Genomic DNA, 22,792 nt, shown 5'->3' on the forward strand with positions numbered 1-22,792 from the left:
TCCTGCTTTTAACATCACATAGTACAATAGTGAGGCTGTTCTGTGACAGATTTATGGCAAGAACTGCGGCAGGTCTATGGCAGGTCTGCGGCAAGAAGTTGCCATTATGAATATTCTTATCCACATCTGTAGCTAGATCTATACTTTTTGTTACATTGCTTCAATCTTTCCAATCACATGGAAAAGTTGTGATCTGACTTGATTTTTGGTTCATAAATTCAAAAATATTTTTTCAATCCTTTTTTTTTAACTTCGCATCGTGCAATAGTTAGGCAGATCTTTGACAGGTTTATGGCAAGTCTGCGGCAAGTATTCGCGAACAGATGTGAATATGAATATTCATAATAGATATACAAAGGGTCACACAAGGACAAAGTGCGTGCAGCAGATCTGCACTATATTTTGCAATATGGCTTCTTCTTTGATAATTTGTGATAATGAAAACGGGCCAAGACTAGGCATGTGAAAATGACAATTGTCTTGTGGCACGTTAGTGGCATCTGTGCCAGGCTTGAAACTTTTCTGTTGGATGAGTGTAATCATTTGTTTGCTTGCAAAATTGTTGGAAAGTCTAAATCAGTGGTGTTGCCAGAGTGAAGTGGGAGCTACGGTCCCCTCTATATTCTGGCCATCTGAAAAACAATGCCATCTGTCCCCCCCCCCCCCCCCCCAAAAAAAAAAAGTGTCTGTAATTCATCACCTGTTTCTGTTTCTTTTCAGTGAATAAACAATTTTTTTTTAAACATAGCCCTATTAAGAGACAAATGCTGCAAAATCTCCCCATATTACTCCCTTTTTGGTCAGCTTCAATAGTGGAAACAACGCAAAAGTTGCGAAAATGACTCTTTTTATGACCCCGAAATGTGCTTTTTTGTGAAAAATCAGGAACCAGCATATGTGTTAAGTTGAACCCTTGAGGGGGCAGAGGCAGTAAGTCCATTCAAAAGCATCAACAACAAAAATGCAAACAACACATTAATTCCAACCAAAAAACAGAGCAATTTTCACAGAACAACTTAAGAGCACATCTTACACTTATGAATGATTATCAAAGTGATAATATGCACGGAAAGCTCTAATAGAGCCAGGTTCATTTCTGGTTTTCACGCCGAAGATAAGTGAATCAAAAAATGCCCAGATTCCTTGGGTTGGCGTAGAGTATTTCAGATCCAATACTTGGTATGTTTTGTAGCACACACTGACAGCCCCTAGCAGTGTCTTGGTCTCAAGGGCTTTTCTTTCGACAATCACAAACTGTTGTTGTGGATTTGCTTGTCTTCCTCCAAGAGCTAGTATATATGGCTGGGTTTTCTCTCCTGGAATTTCTCTCAGATAGTTGTCGACACCAACACCTTCCTAGAAAAGATTTTTAAAATCAATAATAAAACAAAAATAATAATCAATTAAATATGAATGTGACATTGGATTTTTTAATGTATATTTATGAAGATAAGCATCACATATGAAACATTTTAAAACCCTGATGGCATCTTATCAGAGAGAAAAAAAGTCCTGATCACGACAGAAAGGGCACTTGCCCACTACATTAGCCAATGTTGTGCTACTATTTCAGACAGACCTATGCTGAGCGTGAGTCGATCTTGCAGGCTCACAATGAAAACTAGTTTTTTTTTTTGTGGCTGTCACAATGATTTTTTATCTACATGTAAAATTAGCATGAGTTAGTATTGTTAATTTAATGTTTTGTTTTAGTGTTAATGCTGTCTAAGAAACATTTGAAATGATTTTCCTTAACTCTGTTCATTATAATGCCCAGGGCTGCTGCATTATTTTCTACAGTGGCGTGGCCAACCATAAAACAGTAACAATTTATCAAAAGAATCCAATGTAAGCAATAGTTATCAATGAACAAAATCAAGAACACACACGCAATAAGATTACAACGTGGTGTGGTCAATACAGTTGAATACGGACTAATCCTTTTGTTCATGCTGTCTGTGACGATAGTCGACAGAGGGGCAAGCACTTCTGACAGTAGTCGACTGTAGCGGGGAAACAGTTAATTATGAACTCAAATATTTTTCTATTTCAACTCAATAAATGGACCAAATTTAGCTTTTTCTTGTGATGTTTGTCAGGCAAAATTTGAAGTGCCTTCCAAACAGTGTTTCAAAGAGGAATGGAAATTCATGTACATATATTACAGCAAAAGGGATATTCACTTGAAAATAACAAAAATATCAAATATTTCTATGTGTCCACCTAATTTAGAATGAACATGTGCTACATACCGTCCATTTCCACATGGCCCCACATATCATGAACATTTGAACACGCATAGCATAAAACCGATTTAACTAAATAATACAAACCTTTGAAATAAATGTCATAAAATTGAATGGTCTGCTCAGTACACAATTAATCCAAGTATGGCTAGCCATGATTATTTGAATTTTGTGTATAGTTGACATCGGAGTTTGTGTTTCAATCAGTTGCGTGCACAAGATTTTGGAAGGGGGGGGGGGCCGAGAGAGCACTCATACCATGTTCACCCAATAGTAATTTCCCCAAACTGGCCTAACTTTTCCCTCAACTGACATGACATTTTCGTACCATTCTGAAGGGGTGCTCCCCCCCCCCCTCCTTTGTGCAGCCATTGGTTTCCATAAAGCCACCCCATTGTGCAGCCACTGGTTTCAATAGCTACATTTTCTGTGCAAGTAAGTTTACATTTGCAAAAACATACATAAATTGAAAATTGATTGTAATACTAGCCCTCAAGGAGTTTTTTGGGGCCCCACTCCCCCCCCCCAAAAAAAATCCTTCAAATGGTAATATGTAACACACAAAAAATGGTTATAACATACTGCAAAAATAATTTTTCTAATATGTAGTGTTATAAACATACCTTCTGGAAGTCAATGAAGAAATCCAGTGACTGAGTAGAGCTTACCCGGCCCCCCTTGCTGCTCTTCCTTCCTTCAAATAATACTGGCAGTGCGAAGAAGGCAAGATTCATCCTCTCATCTGTCCAAGTAAAAAACATGTAAACAAGGAACCCTCGGATGAAATTCTTGTGGTTATATCATAAGTCGCATAATGTGGATGTAAGCTCAATTTTAGCAAATTTGACACTCCCTCAACGAAATCCACGAATGAATTTGAGATAAAAACTCTATTTGTATTGGTTTGTACACAAAATCATGTTTTTGAGCAGGTCTGACATGCAATTACATAATGTTGCATAACTCCAGAGCCGTGTAACTGGGTGTCACGAATTTGATCTCCAAAGTTGCACAAGACTTCAAAGTAAAAAGTTGGTGAGCAACACATTATCAAAATTTCGCGCAACACAATGGTTGCATAAAATTTGGAAGGGGAGGGTACTTAAACAACCCCCCCTCCGGCCATTTTCGGTTTAAATATGGTCAAGATGAGAAGTCATTTGGACAGGGAACTGCATTTAACAATATTCCAAAATTAAAGTAAAATCAGCGCCATTAACACCAAACATTAAACATTTACTTTGGTACCTATATATGGAGACAAAATATAGTACGTACATTACAATATCTTAAGTTTATAATTCAAAGCAGTGAAGAAAGTCTTAATCTACAGATTGGGCATTTGTTAGATCTAACAAGACCAGTAGAAAAACATTTTGGTATTTTTATAACCTTTTCCAATTTATTTGAGAAAAAAATGTAAATAAAAGACAGCTTTTAAGATGCAATTTTGTAATTATTTTTCAATTCATTGATTTTCATAGGGCAGGGCTTTTGTCAATACCTACTCTCATTCAGGGTTTTGTTGGCATATTCTTCATCCAAGCCAATTTTCTTCTTCCATTGCGGTGCCACACTGGCAGCGTATGTCAAAATACATGCTGACATGACTTTCCATTTTTCATACAAGAGATTTGCCTTTTCTGGGAAGATGACCTCATAGTCTTGTTCAATCTGCAAAACATTAAGAAATAGCACATCCAGATTTAACATGTGTAATAAAAGGTCTACTTGTTTTCTAAACAGTTCCCTGGGTAACCCTGTTGTGGGGGGGGATATAGTGAAATGCTGTTATAATGAGGTCAGGCAGAACAATTTCCTCATATAAAAAAATCATTTTGAGGTCCCAACTCTTTGTTTCTGGACTCTGTTGTAGCAAGCATAGGAACCTGATATGTCAAGGACAACATCCTTTTTTAAGGTTCTCGTTATAATGGTATACCACTGTAGTATTAAAATCACTGATGACCCAAATGGACGGGGACCACTGGGAAGGACACTCAGGCTGACAAGAATACTACCAATAACGCAGTATGCCATGTTCTAGGCAGGAACAATCAAAGTATTAAGTGGCACACACATAAATTATTCATTTTTCTCATCTGTACCCAGCTTCCACTCCCTAGTTATATTACTTGATGAAGTTGGTAATTAATGGTGGAATCTCATCAGGCCCTTTTACCTTACACCATAAGCATGCACACTCCTGACCAAAACCTTTTTTCTAATTTTCCCTTCAAATCAGGGTATCAGAGTGTCAGCTTTAGTGGCTCATTCAAATAGCTGAAGTAACCACAAAGATTTGGTAAGCAGTCATGCGTGCCTGTAGAATCATACACACTGACCTTTATGACTTATGTAAAACCTGTGTGAAAAAAGAGGTTCGTGCAAGACTGAAAGAGACTCATAACTATCCTTCCATGTGAGCCTTAAGAAATCTTTCTTTTCTTTTTAATAAGACATACCATTCCAATGTCCAAGAGATGAGGGAATTTTATAAGAGTTTCAGCCAAATCCGGACATTCAGCACTATGCAGTAAACTCCATCGGTATTCTGCTGTTTCTCTCATCAGGTCTCTAACCTTTGATGGATCACTTATATGATTCATTTGTTCTGCAATCTGCTCCATCTTCTTCTTATCTGCATCATCTACATCAAATGAATTGCAAAATGCAATAAAGGCTAATAGTTACCTTAGAAGTTTCAGGACAAGGTTTGCAATGTGGAATGTGGGGACCATGTGTAAAAGAGGGACAAAAGTGTGTGAAGAATTGAGAAAGAGAAGGGTTGATGAGTGTTGTGTACAGGACGTGAGATGGAGAAAGATTTGTGGGAGTGTAAATGTTCGGATTTTTTTTTTTCTTTAAATCTTCTTGCAACTTTTAAGACCATTTTCATGAAAAATCTGGCATATTATGCTATGTAAGCTTTAGCAAGGTCTAAAATAGCCTAACCAGTTAAGGGTTAATACATACCATGTGTGACAGGCACAGCATTTTCACTAGAAGTTCCTTCATCACATTCTTCAGAGAACATCACTGATTCCTGCTCCTCCTTAACCTTACTTCTCCGAAGATTTCTCAGTTTATTCTCCAATATACCTGATGCCGTACATATTTTTGATCCTTTGGTATACCACTGTTCCTGCATTATGGGGAGGGAAAAAAGTACAATTTGTTGTATTGGAAGTGACAAATAAAGTTTAAACACATCTTTCTACTTCTAACTCCAAAAATGACAATTTTTATCACAGAATGTATCTATTTGAAAATAAGAGAGAATATAATACCTACTGCAACCACCTCCAGTGGGCAGAGACATAGAAAAAAAAGAGAAATAAAATAATGGGTGGTAAAAAGTTATGCGCATTTTGGTACCTTCCTGATTTAAGTACAGCTTGATTGATTTCTTAACCGAACTAAGAGGCCTTCCATATGTGCCTTTCTACAGGGGAGTAATTAACAGATGTCAGCTGACAGGGGGCAAGAGCCATAACAATTTCCCTGTAACTAAGTCCAAAATGTGCAGGCATAAGCCCCCCCCCCCCCCCCACCGTGAGCAGCCTGCCATGAAGCATATATATATATATATATATATATACACACACATATATATATATATATATATATAATATAATTCTTTCTCCCTTTTAAAAAAATCTTTGTTGCCCAGTCGTTTCTTTCCTAAATAGCCCCTCCCCCTTTCCATCTTCCCTCTTTACCAATGAAAAGTCCCCTTCATTCTGCTCCTTTTTTATTTTCCAAGCTCTCTTATTCATTTTTTTATGGTTTTTGTTTTCTTTCCTTGTCCTTTGTTATTCAAGACAATATGCATCCATACACATTCAAGCATGACAAATTAAGAGCAATATTTTTTACTTACATATCCTTTTCCCTCCGGGTCTTTTAGGCATGGAAAGGCAACTACAATTGAGTGAGCCATTGCTTCTTTAACATCTGAGCTGGGTCTGAAACGTTAATTAATGACACAATTACAACATAATATGTCAGGTGTATTCAGGATTTTTATGACTTTTCAAATATCATTTCTCACAAGGGGGTGGGGGCAACCATGTTGTATAACCAATATACACACACTATCCCTGTAAACTAATATGTGCAAAAATGTATGTGATGTACATAAGACCATGGACCTAGTAGGTCCATGATAAGACCAAATAACTCTGGGGCGAGTATGAACTGATCAAAAGGTACATGAGAGCTGGTCTTTTCACCAACTCATACCAAACAGGCATTAGCCTTTCTTGTAGGGAGTGGATAGGTATGGATTATATCACCAATCCAGGACCCATAGGTCTTTGTTTCAAATTCGTTACCATGGCAACATTACATGCGATGGGCTGTGATTGAAGGCCTCCCCACTCTTCTATCAATTGATCTTCAAAAGCAACCTTTTTTACATGCCATTGTGTACAAAGGCATGTAAAAATGGTTGCCTTTGAAGATCAATTGATAGGGCGTTAAAAATGGCAAGAAAACAACAAAATGTATAAAATCTGTACCCTAAAATGAAAAAAAAAAAAATATTTCATACCTTATTTAGAGGGGGGGGGGGAGGGAATATATATATATTTATAACTTGTTCTGGTTATTGCCATATTGCATGGTCATAATGTGTTTAGAGTTTTTTTTTTTTTTTTTTTTTTATCTGAAATATTGGGGTAAAAGGGATGCTGCTCTAGTCTAAAGCAGTTTCCTCAGGATTGGCAGTTATCAAAAATGCAATGATCTAAAAAGAAATATAGCACAAACTAGAGATTGAAATATTTGTTGGCTATAAGAACTTCTTATTTTACTGTTTTTATTTTTATAAGTCTCTCCAATTTTCAACCATTCCGAACCATCAGTATTCATGCACTACACATGTCAAATGTTTCTACATTCCAAAATGTAGTAAATTTCGACTCTTCAAACAACCATTAAAATATTATCCAATTTTAGGACTTACCTCTCACAATAATTTTGTATGAGATGTTGAGCACACATATCAGCAATAACCCGTTGGGCTTCATTAGTGAGTATACGATCTTTGGTTATAGATGCACATGCTTTTTTGCCCTTAGCAGTCGTTTCCAGTATAGCTTGAACATCCTGAACAAAAAAAGTACAAGTGATGTTATGTTGTATTACTAAAACATGTATACAGTTGTTTTAAAATTGTAAAATATATTACATAATAATAATAATAATAACAAAAGTAATAATAACAATAATATTAATACTGGTAAGAATAATAACAGCAAAATAGAATCCTATTATCATTTTGTTTCACTCTATGCCTTCTGTACCTCTTCTTTTTTGCCAGATGCATCTATATATTATTGTAATAACTTTCTTTACTTGTGTATTTCATATGATATATTGTTTATGAACTTTGAATTCTTCAAACATGTATATCTGCCTTGATTGATTTCAAAGAATATGCATGTTTATAATACCTGCACACTCTTAGTAACCAAAGATTTCTTATAACATCATTGCCCTTAGCATTAAACATGCTGAGATCATGGAGATCACAGGATGCAAAATCATGACTGCTGTCTGCTCTGGAACATCCTTAATGCAAACAAATTGGAACATAGTTGCTTGCTTTCAAAATGGAGCTTCAGGGGCTTGGTTTCATGATCAGAGACAAATATCTAACACCAGAGAGGTCATGTAACTCTATAAACACAAACAAACAGATGCAATCCAATTTTTTTTTCAAGCTGGAAATAAACGCCTGCTGGCTGAAATGCGGATCCCTTAAATTACATGGCTATATGAATGGTAATCAAAAGTAAATACTCACAAATTTGCAAGATTTCTGTTTCTTCAATGGAGGTAGTTTTGCAGGCACTGCCTCTGTTGATGTTGATGGTTTGATGACATAAGGTTCTACCACTTTTTCGGCCTGGGAAAGTATGGACTGATCTTCATCACTTTCCAAACTGCTGAAAAGGCTAGTTGAATCGTCTACAGATACTGCAGAAGCTACTGAGTTCATCAAATCAAAGGAACTATCACCAGCTTCAGCATCATTGGATCTATTAAAATGCTGAGAGGACATGAAATCAGGAAATGTAACAGGAGCAACAGTCACGACTTCCATTGCGCTAGCTTCCACCTGCATTAAACAAACAAAAACATGTAAAAGTGTCCTCATTAAATTGTGTCTACATCATATCTTCTTATACTAAAATGAAGTTGGATTTACATTATGTCTGAAATTTTTCTTTGAAATATGCATGAGGTTTTTTTTAATTCCAAAGGATACAGGGTTTACTTTTTTGGACTTACTGCACAGGCTAGATATGCTACAATGAACAGGTTTAAAAAAAAAAAAAAAAAAGGATAATGGATTTCTCACACTGTATTTCAGAAATCCATCAGACCATGTTGTAACGAGTGACAATGTACCAGCTGTGGTCTGAGCGCTCATAGTTTGTGCATGTATGAAAAGGTCTATGCTCCGTAAGATCATCTGGTCTCTTAACTTGAAATTCCTTTGTCCTTTTTTCTTTCACTGCATAAGCTTGGTAGTGATCATCAAAATAGAGTGTGTCCCATGGTTGCAAAATCAAATACAACTGGGATTCATGGTTTACTATTTGCACTACCTTAGCAAATACAGGCAAGTCATCTTTCCAGTCAATTAAGATCATCACATTGCACCTGTACATGTAGCCATTGACTATGATGGTTTTGCACACAATTACTTCAGTATCAAGAGGGCATCCAACCAAATTACTTATGATATCAGCATGATCCAATAGTGAAGCTGGGGTAACTGTTTGACTCTGAATTTCAATAGAAGTACTCTCCATAGGTTGTTTCCCCAAGTTCTTGTATGCCTGCTCCATCTGATGTTTGGATGCCAAGGTTTTGGCTATGTTCTTATAGTTATAACATGTCCTCGCCCATTGTTTCAATGGATTGTGTTTAGCCTCTAGTCTCATGCATGTGTACTGGTGGAGTGGGCCCAAGAGACGTATGGCTCTTGGATAGTGCAACAAGTTGTGTGCTTTTGGTATGAGGTGGCGTTCAGGAAACAGCTCTAAAAACAAAGTATGATGCTCCTTTATTTTTGACTTCAAGTAGTAAGTTCCATCAATACTGATAACGGGTGAACACACTACTTTATATATTTCTAACAGCATGATGAACAATTCCCAATACATGTTATTTTTTGGAACTTTGTCTCCGATCATGAGTGGCAGAAAAAGAGCAAGACATTGCATTTGGGATGCTTTTTGCCCACTGCTTCCAAATGGATTATTTAGCTGACTCTGAGTTAAGGGACAAGGCCTGTTCTTTTGGTCATTGAAACCATAGCTAAATGACCCTATTCTGCTGTTGATAAGATCCAAGCTGAAAATTCTTTGATCAGAAATGAATTCTTTTAGCACAAGTTTCATTTCAATGGGAAGTAGTCCTTCCAAAAAATCATGCATTATATCCACAGTTGCATTGTGTGATACATGAAAGTAGCTCAGGTTATTAAATACTGATGATCTTGCCAAACCAGTTAATGGCAAGGCATTTTGCCTCAAGTCATGCTCAATGTTTTCACACGTGCGGAGAGAATCCTGATCTTCTACAACTTGAGTGTAAGTAATTTGTTTGATAGTCTTACAAAAACGGCAAAAGTAATTTGCTGAAAAACTTCCTGCATATCCCAGGACTGTGTTCATCGCCAAATTGTCCCCAATTATCTGGAATAGTTTTGGCTTTACCATTCCTTTGTATCCTTCACATGTGACATTTATGCCACTCACAGACACAATTTCCAGGTCACGAACAATGGGAGAAAAAATGGAGTCCAGTCCGTACTTTGAAACTAGTGTTGATTTGGCTAGCGCTACCAAAAGAATATTATCTAACTTTGCTTGGTATTTTGGATGCAAACAAAGCAATTTTAAATACACGCCTAATAACTTGTGTTGTCCTTTTTTAGATCCTAATGGATTTGCAGTTTCAAATTCATCAGTGTAGAGTAACAGTTGAATTGTAATTTCCCCATCATTTGCCTGTCTAGATTGCTTATAATACAATCCATCTTGGTAGGTTTCCAGAATAATTTTGTCACTGACTTTCTGTTTATATTGAAGTATACTGAAAATACATCCAGGTCTTTCAAGAAAAGTTTTCAAATTTTCCTCTATAGGAATATACTGAAATGTTTCAGCTACTCTGTCTTGGTGTGTCCTTCCAGACTCCCTGTCAATTGCTTGCTTATGAATGTAACCTAATGTAATATCCACTGGTTCTACAAGAGCTCCCTTCTCCTTTGCATGTTGTTTTTGTTGGTATTCAGTTGTGAGGTTTAAAAATGGCTCTTTGACTGATTGCAAAGTTGATTGAATGTTTTCAATGCTTTCTTTGGAAGGACATACACTGTCATTGGCATCTTTTATAATAGGGGCTACAACTTCTTCAACTGCACATACAATGTTATGAATAAGTTCGCTGGTCCCTTCAATAAATCTTTGCACAGTACAAGTTGGTATGGAGGAACTTTTAAAATCAGCTATGAAACTTGCTGCTGCATCTTTAACTGCTGCTCCTATTTCTGTTGAGGATCTTGGGAGAACTTCACTTATGGTGTCTTCTTGGTTATTCTCAGGAAATGTACCAATCACTGCAGCTTCCTGCTGAGCTAACTGTTGAGGAGAATTTGACCCTTGAAGTGCAGCAACTTCATTTAATGAATTATGATCGGAGTCCAAGTGCCTTTTATAGGCATAGCCAGAGTAATAAATATTTGTACAATTTCCCTGTCCACATATGATCTTTCCTTTTGTTTTTGTAGTTATGTTGTGGACAGTTCTCAAGTGTTTCCACAGTTTCTCATTATCTGCTAGTTTTAGAAGACATTTAAAACAGCTAAACATATTCTTGGCATGTGCAGCAACTTCTCATCTTCTATAACTAACCTGACTTTTATGATGCAGGAAATGTTTCACAAATTTCAGTCTTTGTCCCAGCTTTGGGATAATCATTTCCAGCATGGCACGGTCATTGATATCAATCAGCATAATCGATTCCTCATCAAATTCTTGATCTGTGAATAAAGAAGACAAAGAGAAAAAGAAAGAAAACATTTATTTCAAATATGAATAATTCTATTTAAACTTGAGATGGATTTTGGGGTTTTACATTTTTTTTAAATAAACATGGGTATGGCTTAGAAATGATAGACATTGCGATTCTCGACAGAAAAAAAGTAACGGAATGTCACTGCAATGCCTCTTCTTGTTGTGGACATATTGTGTGACACATCAAGGAGGGCTGATTCATCCTCCCTCCAGCTTTTTTAAGGGTTAAGTTGACAAGGTAAACTATTTTAGTTTTTTTTGGTCAATTTTAGGGGCTGGGCATTGATATTTCCATTGAAGTCTTGACATCATCCCTCTCTCTCTATCTCTTAGCCTACTCTTAACATTTGCTTTGACCATTTTTTCCGGCAAAATTTACACTGTCAGTGCTGCAATTACTTCTTCGAGTGGGGGGGGGGGGGGCATTGGCAGGGCAAGGTTCAAGTTTAGGGGTAGGGCATGGCCAGTGTGGTGAAAGGTAAAAAAAAAAAAGTTGTTGGGGATGGGGGAAAAGCTTTTGACTGGGGGGGGGGGGGGGAGGGGTGGGAGGATAGTGCCCCCCAAAGCAAATATTGCAATCATTTTTGCATCTCTTTTTTTTGTTTTTACCTTGGTGTTTCATGATTTACACATCCTTGACACTGCCAAACTGTGTTTTCAATTTGATATTGATGTTTTTCAAAAAAATAGCACCAGAATTTTCCCATAGATTTTGTACAGGTTGCACTGCTTCCTGTAGCACCACTTACAGCAACACCGCTGGTGTTCAGACTTTAATTACAAATAACTCAAATATTTTACAATCAACAAAAATGAAAATTTCCAGATTATGAAATACCTCCTGGAGATAATGAGAAAAAATACACAACTTTACCAAAATATGTAACAGCACCACCTTCTTTGGTGGGGTGACCCCATGACACATCACAAAAAATACCAAGTTTTTCAACATTAAAATTTAATGCCAAAATAATTAAATAAAATGTACTTCAGCTGCCCACGCTCCTGCAATGGGGTGGGATTTTGACTCAATTTTGAAAAACATGCACGCAAGTTGCATAAGGGGGCCTAACAAAGTGATAAGTTGCCCCCCCCCCCCTCGCTGTCAACTTTGAGTATAGCAAGGTCAGCCCTTCCCAATCCTGATTCCAAAATTGTAATCCATCAAAATGATGCAGAAATAAACTGGGGAGAAAATGGCCTGGCATATAGAAGTTGACTTTAAAAGCGGCCAAGCTAGGCTAAACAAAGTAGTAGGTCCAGATCTACCTTAGACTCCTAATTCTAAACTTTATTAGACTAAGTCCCACTCAGGCAGTCAGGGGACCTACCAGCACATGCAAATCTTGTACACACAAATCCACTGGGTTTTCAACAATTCCGTGGGGACATAACTGGATTTGAAATGAGCTAAATCCCCAGGTCTAACGTAGCACACATCACTCATACAATGCACAAATTATGGCACACATGTTGTGCCAGGTAATAACCTTGCATTAATAAACAGAAGTCACAACTCCCAACCCTTGGCCTATCATCTCTTCCTTTTTTCAATGAGGCTGGACCTAGACCTGCATCAAACGTATACGTGTCAATTTCAGTTAGCGCCTAAAATCTGAGCAATATCTTGTCTGCTATAGCCCTTTTAACTGGTTGCGAAAATACAAATTATTTAGTGCAGCAGACTTCAAACGCCGATAATCGGAGGGCTCCGCACGGACGCCAGGGGCCGCCGTTGGCCTTCGCGACGGGGGCTTCCGAACTGAAACGCGACATCAATCACCTTCCAATTTAGTATTTACAATCATCTTTGAGATGTTCTTTGGATCTATATGATGAATTAATAAAATTAATATAATCTAAATAATATAAATAGTAATGTGTTTACCTTTAAATGAAGTGATTACATCTTGGGGCATCCCCCAAGACATCAGCAGCGACTCCATGTCCATGATGGCTTCTTTCACACATCACCAGTTCACCACGTGCGTGTATAGGTGTAAACCTCAAACTTGTAAAGTGCGTGTGTTGATGATTATCCAAAATGGGGTAACATCTCAATTTTTTACCAAGAGCCGACAAATGGGGTAACATTTCATTCTTTTAAACCAAGATCCGGGTTTCATTTTACCCCTGTGCAGGTGTAAACTGTTACTCGCAACCTGTGTACCCTTGTTTCATGCTTCTACACATATATGTGTACATTTTTACACATATTTTTACCACAACTGTTTAACCACAAGTTTCTTTACCACCCATTTCTAAGAGTGTATCGAATGATGCCAAGCCATAACTATCGGAATAAATGGCAATAATAAATTGGAAAGGTCCAAACGGGTGATATCAAATACAAATGAGTCTCTCGCTCATTGCATGAGATTTGGTAGCCCTGAACAATTTATATAATACAACGTTCAAAGAACGACAATGATACAGTCATCCCCCCAAATACGAAAACAAAATGATGAATGCAATATCTGTATAACGAAGGAATTGCCCATAACTGTAATATTTTATGTAGAGTTTGAATGACGTCATATTTTCCCTCATTCTGTTAAAAAGGCAAAATAATGATATTCTCCACTTTTTTTTTACTGGATCCAATGCACCTTCGAAATCTGCATATAGGCTACACATACACACCAAATATTAATACATAAGCCAATGCAATACCAATTACCTGTAAGTAACAAATTGAACACTCCACTGGTATGACTACCGCTACATAAAACTCAAGGCATGGGACTTCAATGAATGATCATGCAATTGTGCATTATCTAGCTTAAACATTTTATTTAACATTTTTTTTATGCAATATGAAATTGAAATAAAACAGTTCTGATCACTTACTGTACTTGAAACAAAGGATCAGTTCCTAACTTATGCCAAAGAAGGTAGTTTAGGTCCAGAATTGTAGAGAATTGCACCACCATACACTGTAAAAAATGAAGTGCTAATTTAGCACTTCCAGTGCTTGTATAGTGACTGCACTACCAGTGCTGATTTTCTAGTTCAAATTTAAACTAGAAAATCAGCTCGCAAAGTGCAGTTACTATACAAGCACTGTAAGTGCTAAATCAGCACTTAATTTTTTACAGTGTAATTTTAAGCTGTAGGACGCATGTCCATTTCCATTTGTAGAACCGAATTTCCCGCCAATTCTGTAACTGACAGAATACCTGATAGCTACCTGAAACCAACTGCTTAACCATCGGGAAGACATTCACTAGCTGATGTCTTCCTGATTGTTGAGTGAGACGCTGTTTAAAAAAAATGATTTTGCTGAGTGTTTCTAATAGTTATTATGTGCCAATTGGCAAGCCGATGTCTTGCTGATAACTGGACAAGAAACTATCAAGAAGACATCCGGTAGGTGATGATTGCTGATAGCTACCAAATAACTGTCTAAATGCTATCCGATAACCATCGGATGACTATCCGGTGGCTAACGGATGGCATTCTTTTTTGATATGGGGTATAGGCCCTACCTCTGCCTTTACTACCTATGCCATTATTTCCTCTGCCATTTTTTTCCCCAAGCCAAAGGTTCTCATCACCGCTGTTCAACATTCGTTTTACTTCAATGCCAGAGTCACCGATTGAATGCTCTCGACGAGAGCGTCAAGGAATGTACCACAATTACTCGTTTCAGGTCGCTTTGCCGCGTATGCAAAATGTTATTTTTCGTACATGTACATGCAAAGCTCTTTTTTGTAACTCTCTTCCATTACCATTCTTCTCATGTCTGTTTAACCTCTCTGCCCTTCCCAAGGTCTCTCTTCCTCGTTTCGTTTTTTTTTTTTTTTTTTTCTTCTGTGTATATTTTATTCATTCCTCTCTATTCTTTTCCCAATGTTGCAGCGCAGGTGTGTGTGTGGGTGTGTTGGTGTGGTTGTGGGTACATGGGGATATCTGTGTTAACGGTTAGACTTTTGCTAGATACTTATAGGTCTTGTGTGTTTGTTTCTTTTTTTTTTCGTAAGCACATATTCGATGCCTGCACCAATGTGCCAGCTCCATGGCTATGCTGTTTATTGGAAAAAATATACTTCTTCCCTCTTGTTGTCTTCAACGTTTCCCCTATAACACAACGGTGCGGACTGTGAGTGCTGACCTGTGCTCTCAAGTTGGATTACTTTGCCTTCTTTTACATAATTTCAAATATTGATTACATCTATTTTCAATTATCAACTCGAGTTTGGAACTTCGTTATATAAAAAGAGCCCTCACTTCAATATTTTTTTACTCCCTAATCATTTTTTTTTGCTTTACTATTTATTATTATTACTTCTTATGTATTGCTGCATCAATATTGCCACATATTTATCTCAGCTATCAATCTGATAAATTAAACATTCACTTACCTTTCACATTTTCACTCTATTCTTTCATAATTCATCATAATTAGTCAATTTCTTAGGGACAATTCAATAAAAAAACTCACCCATCAAATATCGGTCACTAGGCATTTAAATTTTGATTACCAGCCAGGGAGTTAGAGAGAGAGGGAGATAAAGAGAGAGAGGGATAAAGAGAGAGGGATGGGGGAGAGGGGGAGATGGAGCTTGGAGGTACATGATTTGTAATGTGTAAAAGAACACGGAGAAGAATGTCCTTTTAACCAAGTCTTACCCTATTTCGCCCCATTGCGTGCAAAAGGTACCAATATATTATCCCGACTCCCATTATGCCCATGAACACACACTGCTAAAATGATTTACTTACAAATGCAGTTCCTGCTCGCTCATTCATTAAAATTCAATTAAGTATTTCTTGAAATTTGCTCAAGAAACAGATTTTGATCTCAAATTTGATTGATCATTGATCTATAATAAAATACTTAACTTTGCAAATTCCAAAGGACTCTACTCTAAAAAAAATTGGAAGGTTAATTATTGCTAACCCCAGTCAAGCCTACTCTATCAGGAGGGGAGAAGGGGGGAGGGTACTTATTGTTCTGTTGGCTTTTTTTGTAATTCATGTTTTATTGATCCATTTCATCTATATTAAGCATAACAAAACATCCATGATATAACGGATTACATTATAAAATTAAAATGAAGATGGCGTAGAAAATAACATGACATTTATATCATCAACCTTCTTCACCCATGTAAGTCCTTATCTCACCCCTAGTCCTCTTATACATGTAGATATATATTACATGTATGTATATATATATATATATATATATATATATATATATATATATATATATATATATATATATATAATTGTTATTATTCTTATTATTGTTTTTGTTATTATTGTTATTATTATTAATAACCTCATCGTCATTTCGCAGCCATTTGAAGAGTTTGATGATGCCATTGGGGTAAGTAAATTCAGATAGAATACAAAAGGGGAGGAAAAATGAACAAGTGCCATTGCCATTAAGTGCATTTGATTAGGTTGCAAACTTAAACAACCTTCCTAAAACGAAACGGTTTGCCCTGCTAAGTAGTTGGTGTATGTGGATATCTGTATCAAAAGATGTATGGATATGAATATATGCATGCTTACCTCTTAATAACACGTTTGTCCAATATCAAAGATGAAAAAGATCTCAATTTCCTGGTGTATTCCGTCACCATCCATGCTGACTGATCTGTACCTTATCTGCGACATTCAAGCACATTTAAGATTTAAGGTGTATACGACGTCAATTGGTATCCTTCCTCTTAAACGTATCCTAACAGTTAGGACACTTTTAGAGTCCCGCCTTTCGGTAAACTTTGTTTATGCACTGCCAGTTGCTAAACCCGATTGCAAACATTTTTAACGCCCGAAAGAAAGAAAGGAAAAAAGTGTTGATTTCTAAAGGTTCACCATAATATGACATTGAAATATGTGCCTAATCAACCGGGACATGTTATTGTGTGTACTAGAGAGTATATTTGGGGGCAAATGTACTGTAAAGATTTTAGGGAACTAGACGTTGCAAAACAGGGAGTGGGTGTTTTCAAATTATCATATTCTACTATTTATTATTTCGTTTGGTGTGGATGAATGGAAAGAAAGAAAAACAGATGGAAGAGCAGAAAGAGAGAGAAAGAGAGATGTGACAATCATATGACTGTACAGTATGTAGTCATGTCTAACAAACGTGTACAATAATCTCTCTTGATTTGATAACAGCAATTGGCTTGTGTGTACGTTATGATGCATGTGATTTGGCGATTATTTATGTGTGTACGTTGCGAAGGTATGAGCTTTCTGAATGGGATATAAGGTCTTTTGGAAATAATTACTAAATTATATTCTAACAAGTTCAAGTTAAAATTCGGTGATTGTTTCTATAATACAGTTTAGCTTGATGACGCAATTGCACAAGGTAGCATATACCATGAAGGATGGGGATGATATCCTGATGTGTCTTTCCTTCTCCCATACAGGACAGCAAATGCCAAGAGAAGTCATTTCTAACTCGTTTGGCATGTGCTGTTGAAACCTTTCAAAAGCACTAATAGTATATAGTGGGTAATAATGTACAAACGATGAGTGAAGGAAATCCCCTTTTTCTAAGTTATCAAATAAATATCGTGGGTTGGATTGTATAATTCATGTGTTTCAATGTAACTAGATCGTCCAACAACCCAAATGCATGAAGAAATAAAGGAGAAGGAGAGAGAGAGAGGGAGAGAGAGAGATAACAATGTGACTGTTTTTTTAAAGTAATGTTTAATATTATATCTGATTTGATGGCTAGGTATCGTGTACGACATGGTCTTGTGTTTGTGGAGATGTGTGCGTGCGTGTGGGCGTTGTATATATGGTGCAACGGTTTCAGCGCTCAAGTGGCCATAATGTTTCTCTCTCTCTCTTTCTCCCTATTACAGCGGAAGATTGGACAATAGTTTTGTATAAAGACGTAAACACACGCGCAATACCCTCATGGCGGCTGCATGCAATATCACCCTATACTGTTATTAAGAATTTTCAAGTATAAAACATGGTGATTAAACGTACGGTCCATGTATATGAAAATATCATCCCAGTTTGTCTTTCTTCCATACAGGACAGCGACAGACAAGAGAAGTTATTTCAAACTTTTTTTGACACCAGCAATAATACCTTTCTAAGCATTATAATGGGTAGTAGCGGAATGAAGGAAACCGGAAAATCCTTTTTAAAAAGTAACTCTAACTATAATTGATAGATAATAAAAGTTGTTTATTTCAAAGATTATTGCAGGCAAAGGCCGAATTGTGATAAATTTCACAAAAATGCAAGATCATTTCAACTATCCAATAAAGCTTTTACAGTCGTAAACCTTTGGTGCTGGAGGGAGGAGGAGTTTTAAAATTTCGAAATTTACTTATTATTATTATTATTTTTTCTAGTTTTTACCCATAGTTGTTCATCCGATGTAATATGAAAATACCAGGGATGCTCTCATAATCAGGTTGGCAGCTTTTTAAACACACACACACACACGCCCACACATACACACCGTAATAGTATAAATAGTAAGACAAATCATTCAATTATGAAGAAGAGTTTTAAATTTAATTGTCATTTTGTAATGAAAGTAAATTTACTCATAATTATATACCCCTTTTCAGAGTAATATTTAACAAAAATACTCTTAATATTAGGATTGTGATACTAAACAGTCAAACCAAATTCGTGTACATGTAAACCAAGTAAGATACCGACCATATAAGGGGGTAATTCTATATTCATAATCTTCAGACAAGCAAATGCAAATAGGACATTTCACTAATGATGATACATTGACTAATACATCCCACACTATCATAAATTATATATACATATATATATATATATATATATATATATATATATATATATATATAATGAGATGAGGCGATGCCAATAATATAGTGATAAGTTTACTTCTACCAATCGCTGTTGCCTCGCCTCATCTCATTATGTTTAATATTCACAACTCAACAGCGATTGGTAGAAGTAAACTTATCATCACACTATATATATATATATATATTCATTCAATGTAAAAATGAAGTGTTATTTTAGCACCTACAGTGCTTGCATAGTGACTGCACTACTAGTGCTGACTTTCTAGTTCAAATCTAAACTAGAAAATCAGCACTCGTAGTGCAGTCACTATACAAGCATTGTAAGTGCTAAATTATCACTCATTTTTTACAGTGTAGGTGTCACGCACGTAACACCCCCCCCCCATAGACTTGTGTGTTAAAATGGCATATTCATAAAAAAATAAATGTGAAATTAGAGAGTGGAATGTTTACTACCAATGGATAGGATATATATCTGACATTCCAAATCTGACAAGGAAAGAGTAGGGGAAGGCGGGGTACGTTGTGACACTTTTTGCATTTTGCATGTTAGAATTGATATGACTAGTAATATTGTAGAAATAAGTACCTTGCCTTTAAATTTGATTCTTGGGAAATATTTTTCACCTATATATAGCTTTCTACCCCCACACTGAAAATCGTTGTGACCTTTGAAAAAACTGATGTCAAATGGCTCAACTTGCCCCATCTGTGGGGTAAGTTGTGCCCCTGTCTGGGGTAAGTTGAGCCACAAAAACTATGTACAAAATGTATGCGGGAGAACCAGGATGTCAATTTTTCATTTAAAGTCTTTTCACTTGCTAATTCTCTATAAATACTAACATCTTCTACAAGTAAAAGAACTGTCATGTGAATTTGCTCCTTTCTGCCTGCATATCAATGGTTTTTTATGTTTTTAATTTGTTTATTATTATATATTACCATAAGAGTTACCATGGCTCAACTTGCCCCATGTTGGTTGGCTTAAATTAGCCCCGTCCGAACTTTTTGCGATATTTTCACATCCACACATTTGTTATGCATCCATCAAGTAAAAGACTATGGCAAGAGTGAGAATCCATACCTTGACTAACAATATTGTTCTTATTTCTATAATATATTCAAAGACGTGTGAGGGTAAAAAGCACGTATCTATTTCACATCCTTTTTTACTTTTTTGGCTGAAATTTTTATTTTTCCCTCTAAAAAAGTACTTTTTGATTCAAAGTTGAGAACAATGTGGTGGGGTTGAGGGTTATGCAATGGGTCATCAATAAATGACACCACCACAATGTCTAACTCATTCATTATTAGCCTGGGGGTGGTGGCTCAACTTGCCCCTATGCTCAACTTACCCCGCCTTCCCCTACCGTGCCAGCTCATTTTAAAAATGAAATCGCCATTAATGAAGATAACTATGAATGGATCGATTTCATCAACTGAAACAGTAAAATAGCCCTAATTATTCCGCCAGTCAAAAAATAGTTCCAAGTCACTTATTTATCTTCCCAATTTGGTCGAAGGAAGTTAAGTAATTACCATTTCTAGAATCAGTGTTAGATTTTGAATCATATTCATACATTTTTGTCAGTCAGCAATATCAAATTGAAAAAATTTGAATGGGTTGGGTCGAACGAATATCTTTAGCCCTCCTGATGTAATTAGGCTCGTGGCACCTGTACTTCCGACATGAACTTTTTTTTCATTCGGTGCAGGCCATATTTTGTTATAGTATCCTGGATAAAGGGTTAGTGTTCGTTCAAGCATTAAAAAAAGACTTGTACATATTTTTGGTGTCATCTGACGTAGACGAAACAGCTTTTTATTCATATCACTTAATCAAGATCGTCATCACACATTTAAGAAACGTAATTCATACGGCTTCTCGAATTAAAGGTGTTTTTCTTCTTACAAGGAATGTATATCCGAGCCTCGAACTCATTATATAGAAATATTAACTCAATAAAGAAACATATTTTTCGACATATATTGATTTTTCTCAATTTTTATTCTATATTACGAAAAAGAAGAAGATACAAATAATATATATAGCACATCATAAATAAAATAATTCATGATACATAGCAGAAATTAACAATTCAAACGAAGAGTTCTGGCAAAAAGCCGTCTGTGGCACTCTCAGTGACATAGGGCGATGTATTTCAAAGTATTTACAACAAAATGCGTCCAAAAGGTTAATATTTCTGAGCTGCAACGCAAATCCATATAATAATAATCTTATCTTATATACAAACTTTATGAAACTAAAATGTAAGGTTATCAGGTTATAGTGATTTTTTTTCTTGCCGTCAACATACCAATGTACATACTACGACATTTCACTTGCCCATGAGGGCGTACTCCAAACAAAATAACAAATGACTTCGGTAATGTAAAATTATTCACAAAAAGCAATAAAAAATACAAGATATCAGCTTTTTACCAATTACATCCAATACTGTGCGTTTGATACTAAGACAACAACCAGCAATATTGTGAGTTTGCAAGGATTGTTGAACGTCATCCGTTTTTTTTTTTACTTCAACTAGCGATTTTTGACTGATAACCTATCTTTTCCAGCACGCCCGTTTAAGGTATGTTACGTTTGTCACGCATATTTACATTCATTTTAAATATTGTCCTGCATTAACAAGAAATTGTTATCTTGATCTCTCTTGTGCTATTTCTTGTCAATTCCTTGCAATTCGTAGGCGATAAGGTTTTTCCTTGTATCGGATTCTGTGTGTTTATTTTCATAATTTATAACATTTACAAGGATATTTCAAAAAGAGAGTGCCGCACTCTCCATGCTCTGCTCTGTAGCAGCATCCTCCATTCATAACCAGTTTGTACGATTGCTCTTCATTGTTTTGTCATTACACTGCAAAAACTCCGGTGTTGATTTTACACCAGCCCGGAATCTATATATATATATATATATCCGCACCAGAGAAGTATTGAAACATTACCACTTTAAAATCAAACCGATGCTGTTTTAATACTAAACGGTGTTGTATAAACACCTATCTGGTGTTAGACCAAAACTATACTGGTATTGTTTAACACTTCTTTGGTGTGGACATATATAGATTCCGGGCTGGTGTTAAATCAACACCAGATTTTTTGCAGTGTATGTTGCATTGATTATTATGTCAAGATGTACAAACAAAGGGTTTATAATGAAATCACGGGAAATGGGAATGAACGATATGAAATAAAGGAAATTATGAGATCAAATAAAGTCATCGGATTGTGTTTTATTTACCTTAAGGTCAGCCCTTCAATCTCTACATATAAAATGCTACAAAAACAAGGCATCGAACCAATGATGTAATCAGCAATATAACGTTATAATTTGTTACCCTAATGAAAACATATTAGGTAGTTTACATTTCTCTGCTTAGATTACGTGGTGTACACATCATTAAGCTACCCTATTTACAAACGATATACACGTACATACCACGTTCAACCTCATATGTTGTACATGTATATGTTTAAAAACTGATTGCTTATTTCTAACCAAGATCATAACAATGCAAAAGTACAATGAAAAGTGCATGTTCAGACAAGAAGTTAGCTTATCGTGTCAGGCATTAAAAAAATGTGACCGAAAATCCATTCATTTCTTTAAAGAAAGATTATACAGTATTTGATCAGTAGA

At 36.2% G+C, this 22,792-nt stretch overlaps 1 protein-coding gene across 3 annotated transcripts; it reads right to left on the reverse strand.

Moving 5' to 3' along the window:
- Positions 1 to 248: 248 nt before the first annotated feature.
- Positions 249 to 13,342, reverse strand: LOC129272648 (uncharacterized). Of its 3 annotated transcripts, none has more exons than XM_064098720.1 (10): positions 13,233 to 13,342; positions 11,183 to 11,310; positions 8,059 to 8,373; positions 7,216 to 7,358; positions 6,130 to 6,214; positions 5,223 to 5,391; positions 4,712 to 4,896; positions 3,755 to 3,920; positions 2,870 to 2,988; positions 249 to 1,356 (listed from the first exon to the last, which is right to left on the reverse strand). In XM_064098720.1, the coding sequence occupies exons 1-10, from the start codon at positions 13,294 to 13,296 to the stop codon at positions 1,036 to 1,038; spliced, it is 1,695 nt and encodes a 564-aa protein (XP_063954790.1). In that variant the 5' UTR covers positions 13,297 to 13,342; the 3' UTR covers positions 249 to 1,035. The 3 variants fall into 3 exon arrangements, with proteins under 3 accessions (XP_063954790.1, XP_063954791.1, XP_063954789.1); XM_064098721.1 differs by having other exon boundaries at positions 8,617 to 11,310; positions 13,233 to 13,319; XM_064098719.1 differs by lacking the exons at positions 249 to 1,356; positions 2,870 to 2,988; positions 3,755 to 3,920; ... (3 more) ...; positions 7,216 to 7,358; positions 13,233 to 13,342 and having other exon boundaries at positions 8,299 to 8,373; positions 8,617 to 11,200.
- Between the last annotated feature and the right edge of the window lie 9,450 nt (positions 13,343 to 22,792).

Source organism: Lytechinus pictus, chromosome 4 (assembly GCF_037042905.1).
Source record: "Lytechinus pictus isolate F3 Inbred chromosome 4, Lp3.0, whole genome shotgun sequence".
Taxonomy (NCBI): domain Eukaryota; kingdom Metazoa; phylum Echinodermata; class Echinoidea; order Temnopleuroida; family Toxopneustidae; genus Lytechinus; species Lytechinus pictus.